The following is a 7,130-nucleotide window of genomic DNA, read 5'->3' on the forward strand; positions in this document are numbered from 1 at the left end:
TAAATATGCTCATGTTTTTTTCCCCCCTGTAGTCTCTGCTATTAATATTTAGAACCACAATATTAGAAAATTTAAATAACATGTATGAAAAAAAAATGCTTCTGTTTGTATGGTTTATTTTTTGTTTTTCAAACAGTACAAGTTAAAAACAAATGCAAATTAGTCAAACGAGCTATTAGGCTGTATTTTTAAACACTCAACTGTAGGTTTTTCATATAGTCAGGAAATGTAGTTATTAAAGCAAATCTTGAAGTAATTCAGTGAGGCTTTCCTATTAAACATCCAAATTCTGAAAAATTTAATTGTGTGTATATAATAACCACTATTGTGTATATAATTAAGTCACATTTTCAAGTTTTGGGCCAGTTTTTGCATTTGTTGAACCTCTATGTACTTTCACTGCACATGAGAAGCAGCTGATAAAGTCCTGTCAAGGATGCTTTCAGAGACCATTTGTAGCATGAGATGATGCAAGAGTCCAACTTCAGAAAAAAAATGGGTTTGTGTGTCAATGTAAAACTGTCAGAAAACTCAGATTTGCCACAGCAGATGACATTAGTGGAATTATGTTTATTATTATTATTACAATGCACATATTTACACCTTCCTGCAAACTTTTCCACACAGTTTTGTCTACCATAAACAGAAGATTACTATTGGAAAAACAGTTACTTAAATTAATTACATTCATTATTGTTGTAATGTCACATGTAGATATGATGAATACTATTATTCAAGCATATCTGACACACAAACAGTGTTTCCTCCATGTTGATTTAACCGTGGTGGCCCCCCACAGCAACATTTCTGACCCCTACGGTATCAGAAATAGGGCTGCATTGTTAGAGTGGGAGAAAAAATAAACAAAATAAAAAATAAAAAGGAAACTCTGCAACAAAATTGACTTAATGCTCATTTCTCACTTGAGAGCTCATCAAACTCATCTGACAATTCAGAATCACTGTCGTATCCATCCCAATCATTCTGGAAGTCCATACTTGTTCCAGTCAAAACTTTAGCATAACAGTCTCTTGCATGCTTCATCATTCTGGTGACTTCTTGCATCTTTCTCAAAGTTAAGCTGAGGAAACCCTTGATCCCTTCTTCATTTAGATCCCACAGCTCACCTTGTAAAACAAACATTATCAGAAAAAAAAAATTCCAATGTACAGTATAGTATTTCAACGCATTACTTAATGTGTACTTTTCAATGCCTCACTGGAAAGCTGGCATGACATCTCCTTGAGTGTGTCTGCACGAGTGGAGAGAGATTTCCAATGCTTTGCCATCTCAGAAAGAACAATCTTCTTCTCCTCCTCAAGTCTCCTTATAGCCATCACAATATCAAACGCCTTCCTCTTGGTTTTCAAATCTACAGCGTCTGGGATACAGTCGTGGAAATAAGTCAATTATAAGTATGATTATTTTTCAAAGAATTTCTGAGATAATCTGGGATAAGGCATAATTATTTTTTTGCTACTGTGAATTAAACAAAATTGTCAACAGATTTGTGTACATACCACCATGTGAAAGTTGCCATGGCCAAACTGTCTCGTCAGAGAGAATGATGTCAAAGGCGATTCTTTCTGTATCTGGAACCATACTGTTGTATTTTTCAACAACAGAGCTAAGAATGGCCTTCTCCTCTCTGATTTTGCGCCGGATCCGGGCCCGACCTTTGCTGCCATCGGTGTCTTTGTAAAGGCGCTGGGACCTTCTTTTAATGCTGGCCACCAGCACCTCTATTCTATTGATCACTGCGTCAAGATCGGCATTCTTTTGGGATGTTGTTGCTGAGAAGAAAAAAAAAAAGTGTAAACATTTCACATTTTCATGGCAGTAACTGAAACGCTATAATGAAGTCATAAGGATGATCCCTCTTTGCTTTTTTTTTCCCCCTTTATAAAAAAAAAACACAGCTCCTAGAGGAAGGACATGCGAGTCTCAATCATTTCATATTTATTAGCGTGTATAGGAAGTATGTAACAGGGTACCAAAGAAAATTACAACGTAGCCAAGATGGGATCCACTAACTGCAAGAAATGTCCAAACTTCTGGACTGTGCACCATTCAGGTACTTTCAGGGTACTTTGTTTTGACATAATTTCCAGTGTGTATAGTGTATAGTACAAACTAAAATTTGGCATTTTTATTGCATAAGTACATGACCAAAAAAACTGTGTATGTATGATTTAATTTTAAAACAATAATTACTTGCAGAAGCATGTCTCCCATTATTCTGCAGAACTGAGACATTGAAGTAATAGTATAACTCTCACCATCTGCCCACTCCTTAATATCAGTGACCCAGCCCTCAACTTCAACCTGTGTCACTGCCAGCTGGATTCTCATGCTTTCCAGGTCCTGAAGTTGGCTTTCCAGACGTTTTGTGGCCTTCAAATAACAAAAAGAGGAAACGAAAGTAGAAAAATGTTATACCTACAAAAATATACAATAGAAGGTATTTACAATATAAGAAAATAACAATACTCATCTCTACCTTCTGATATCGGCAGGCAAGTGAAGTAGCCAAGTTATTAAACTTTTGCTGATTCCAGCGCATGGCCATCAATGTAAGCATGTCAGTACGTCCTACAAAAAAATAAAATAAAAAATAAAATAAAAAAACACAACACCACATGTCCCTCACTGGCTACAATTTTCTTGTAACACTTTCAGTCTAGTGCAGTGTGTGGTTACCTTACCTGCTTTGGACATGTGCTTCGTGGTCACAGCAATCCTAGAGAGGAAGGCGTTACACTGCTCAACCTCCTCGCCAAGTGTCAATCCGGCCCCTTGCTGGTAAGCTCCACTCCATTTAACCTATTGAAGAAAATACTTAAAAGCTGCCAACATTCCTTTGCAGGTGTTTAGGGACAGTCAATGACATTGTAATGTTTTCTTACCTCGCATTTAAAATCATGGGCTTTGGCATGAAACACTGAGAGGAATGGTTTCATGCTCAGAAGGTGCTGGAGCTCCGGGCAGCTTTTTGTGACTTTGTTGAGGTAAGGCCAGTACTTGCAGGTTACATCCATGGCAAAAAAGCTTATTGGCGTATTTGCCAGCTTGTTCTGCAGGTAGAGGGGATAAGCATATATTTCTCCCCTGAACATGTTGAGAGCGGTGAGAAAAACTCCATGTCGACAGACTGCAAGCTCAAGTCCCTCCTCATCAATTTTACTTGAGGATTTCTGAGACGTTTCCCTTGCAGCTGACCACTCCCCTCCACAGACACCTCTTCCAGAGACCTACAAAATGGAAAAAGGTTGTGATAAAAAGTAAGGAATCACCCAAACAATGTCAAGATGTTATTGGTGTTTTTTTTTTAGAAATATTATAAAACAAGTTTACATGGTTGGTGGTAGAATGAATGTAATCCACAAATCTCTCTACTTCATCATCTTTTGCAATGAAGATGCCATCAAATAAGGCTTTTTCTTCAGATCTAAATGAAAGAAAGATACACATTGACCTTCAATATGACACAGCCAAGGTTACTTTAACAACACTGCAAATTACACACATTTTGAAAGTACCTTGCTGCATTCTTAAAGCGGTAGTGCTTGCGATTTCCATCCACAGAAACAGCAAGCATGTCTGGGGTGCATGCAGGGCAGACAAAATGCTCCTCCCTGCAGATCTTATCCACCTCAAATCTAACAGCCTCCCACTCCAAAAAACTTTTTCTGAAGCTGTCTGCTGTGATCTTCCCAATCTGTTTCAGAACAATAAAACATGCCAACATAATTCACAGTAAACTAAAGTCAGTAAGGTCAAAGGTGACGCCAAATCCTCCACCATCGAGCCTCCAAAGGCAGCTGCTCAGCCCAGTGCATCATTGGAAATCTTTTGGCTCTTTGTATGTCACGGACAGAAAACATCACAACCAAAAAATTTTTACATTTAGTGTACGAATTTAGATTTTTTTACAGAGCGGTAGTTTTTACACAAAAATTTTGAATATTAGATGACGTTCTGTCAATGTATCGTGTATAGCTAAATCACTGTGTTTTGATATCATCAACATGCTCCAATTATAATAATCAATGTGTTGATAATGTCACCATAGTCATTCTACAATACACGTTAATACTAGTACTAGTTGTTAGTGATTCCCACCACTAATACTCACACGGCCAAAGCGGAGAGTTCGTTGATCAAGCATTCTTAAAAATGCTTGGCATGACAGTCCTGGTGCTGCCATCTTCAACTCTTCATATGAATAAAACACATCTGTAGAGTACACTGTGGAAAAGTGAAGGGTAGCAGGCCAGTAGTCATTACGGACTAAGTCATCCACTCCCGGGCTCCATGTGGTTTTGCATGCCTCGCATTTCATCTCAGGCATACTGAGATCATATCGTCCTGGAAAAATCAAGAACACATTGTATTATGCACAACTCTGACAAATTCATTGGGAACTAGAGGTCCCTCCCGCATGTCCCGACACAAAAGACTGCAGCACGGGACAGGTTTTGAAAGCTCTATGCGGGACTGGCCAGGATGAGACAGGTGTGTTTGCTGGTGTGGGAGAAACAGATGATTCACTGCATTTCCGCAAATTAAATATTTGTGTAAAACAACATACACAAATGAGAAAGTAGTGCATGTAATTATAGTTCAGCTGGATGATATGTTAGGCAGCAATAAAAAAAAGAAGGTGTTTAAGCGGTCTAACTGACAATGTTGTTTACGTGGTTTCAATTCTTTCCTGCTGCTCTATCTGAAACTTGAAATTGAAAGCATGACAGAAGAAGTGTACACCACTGGGCTACTTCAGATGTTCTTGAATTTCTAAAGAAAAGTAGCCTACATTATAATCACCCATATAGTACAGTCATAACCAAGAAACTTAAAATCAGACATCTGGCAGTCTTTCTCAGTTGTCAAATGCATCTTTCGTGAAATAATGCAAAACTGAACATCCCTCCTGCCTATCCTGTGGTCTTTCACAGGCGGGAGATGCACATACGGTTATCGATGCGGATGGGAGTGGGACTAAAACAACACATTGCAGAACGGGACCGAATTTTGCAGGAGGGGGGGGGGGGGGGGGGGGGGGGCAGGACAGAAAATCCTGCCCAGCGCAGACCACTATAGGGAACGTTTGAATAGAAATAGGACAATGGAAAGTGTCAGGAAGCAAGTGGGAGAGCCCTATGGGGTGGAATCAGGTTAAAGTCCAACCCAGGTCCCTATGGGCACTTTGCCCAGAATGTGATATGGACACTAGAGCCACTTGATCTGGAATGTTCCCTTAAGTTCATCTTATTCTTACCATTCATTGTAACCACAGCAACAACTTTTCCTGTGTTGACACTCAACGATCCTGGAGAACAACTACATATTTTTTTGGGCATCTCCAACGGCACAATACACACTGAAAGACACATCATATGCAGGGATTAAAGACATGCATCGTACTATGTACTAACTCGGAAGTATTCTGTAATCATTTTTTTTAATAAATGATTTGAAAAGCTTTAAAGATAAAGTGTGTTTCAGAGAAAGTACTCAAAAGATTCCTGAGAGGCCTATTATACTGTAAAGTTATTTAAATAAACTGAGAATGGGACTAGGGCTGCACAATATATAATTGCGCTTTTTCTGACAGATAAAGCGATTACCATTTCCAATATGATTTTTTAATGTGAATGATTTGATTTAGTTCAATATTCCAAATGTCTCTTTAATTTGTGCCACCTCTGATAGGTAAGCACAGCCAGTGTACAAGACTAACACCCACTGACTGACTGAAGTTCGCCAATCAGAATTTTTGTACCCTTTACGCACTACGCAGACCCACCAACCAGAAGTTGCACAGTCAAGGAGGATGACGTGAATATAAAAGTCAAATGTCACAAATGTACCTAAGCATGATTATTTGCAGATTTTACCATTAGGCAGTTGCGTTGGATCATATTGCAATTGTGATTGCATTAATTGTGCAGCCCTAAATGGGACACTCAAAAAAAAGAAAGAAAAAAAAGAAATACAGCTTACCACACTGGGAAAGAGCCCTCTCCACGACACAGGTTGTTGGAGGCAATGGCTGAAAGAATCCAGCTATTGTTGCATCCCTGTTGTGGAATACGTGGTTTCGGTGTATACTGACATCACAATCAGCACAGAAAAATGGTTGTGGTCTGCAGTCACGACAACGGACAGCAGCTGGACTGATGCCACATTGTTGGCAGATCTGAGTTGTCACATTTTGTTGTGCTACCATGGTATTCACCAGACAGGCTCTTTCTTTCTCCCACCTCTCTGAGAGGAGACTTTTTCGAGTAGACCAGTCTGAAGAGGCCCGTGGTGGTGCTGGTGCCGTTTCCTGATCATCCAAGTCATCACCCTGTGAGTGGTTTAGCTCTTCAAGGAAAGTCTCTGTTAAAATAGTACATCATATTTAAAAAAATAATTTCTACACTATCAAAGTATGTAACATGGATGTTGTCGGTTATCCTGTTGCAAAAACATGTAATTTACATTCTAATTATTAGAATCTGTAAACAAAATGAACTGATAGCGACAAAAAAAGAACATACCAACAGTGTCAGGAGGACAGTAGTTGGTTAGCTCAACGCTGCTGTCCAACATTCTAGGATGAGCACCAGCCTTACGACTGTAGCTGTGACTAGCTGTAGCAGAAAATAAAACCTAAATCAACCTTTACAGCATTACAATTCCAAAGATTTTGACAAGCTCATTTTATTCCACACAATGATACAAACTTTTATTAGCCCAATTACGTTGTCTATACCCCTTTGGTGAGTATGTCATAAAAACTGCATATCTCATACCAGACACATGGCTGATTCATGTATTCAATCCCAAGAGGTAAAACAATCTACATCTCCATTTTAGATATATGTGAACAATCACAGGAGTTCTCCTTTAAGTAATATAACTGAAAAATAAAACTGACCCATTTGGTTTCGGGATGACCTTGGTCTGTCATAGACAACATTTCCATCACTGTCTCTCTTCAACCACCTGACAGGTTGATGGCTGGTGGATGGTGCTGCCTCCTGTTCTCCCGACATCTTATTAATGAAATCATCCAAGCTCTGGAGTTCATAATTTAATTCAGAATGTTCAACAAGCTCATCAAGGACCTGTTCGAAATT

At 39.0% G+C, this 7,130-nt stretch overlaps 1 protein-coding gene across 2 annotated transcripts; it reads right to left on the bottom strand.

The window, feature by feature from the left end:
* Positions 1–819: 819 nt before the first annotated feature.
* LOC113051525 (uncharacterized) lies at positions 820–7,130 on the bottom strand. 2 transcript variants are annotated; one of them, XM_026215365.1, is made up of 14 exons: positions 6,929–7,130; positions 6,549–6,641; positions 6,007–6,387; positions 5,282–5,383; positions 4,136–4,368; positions 3,540–3,718; positions 3,355–3,448; positions 2,907–3,251; positions 2,706–2,823; positions 2,501–2,592; positions 2,280–2,394; positions 1,521–1,793; positions 1,220–1,381; positions 820–1,127 (listed from the first exon to the last, which is right to left on the bottom strand). In XM_026215365.1, the coding sequence occupies exons 1-14, from the start codon at positions 7,044–7,046 to the stop codon at positions 913–915; spliced, it is 2,520 nt and encodes an 839-aa protein (XP_026071150.1). In that variant the 5' UTR covers positions 7,047–7,130; the 3' UTR covers positions 820–912. The 2 variants fall into 2 exon arrangements, with proteins under 2 accessions (XP_026071150.1, XP_026071141.1); XM_026215356.1 differs by having other exon boundaries at positions 1,205–1,381.

The sequence above is a fragment of the Carassius auratus genome, chromosome 3 (genome assembly GCF_003368295.1).
Source record: "Carassius auratus strain Wakin chromosome 3, ASM336829v1, whole genome shotgun sequence".
Taxonomy (NCBI): domain Eukaryota; kingdom Metazoa; phylum Chordata; class Actinopteri; order Cypriniformes; family Cyprinidae; genus Carassius; species Carassius auratus.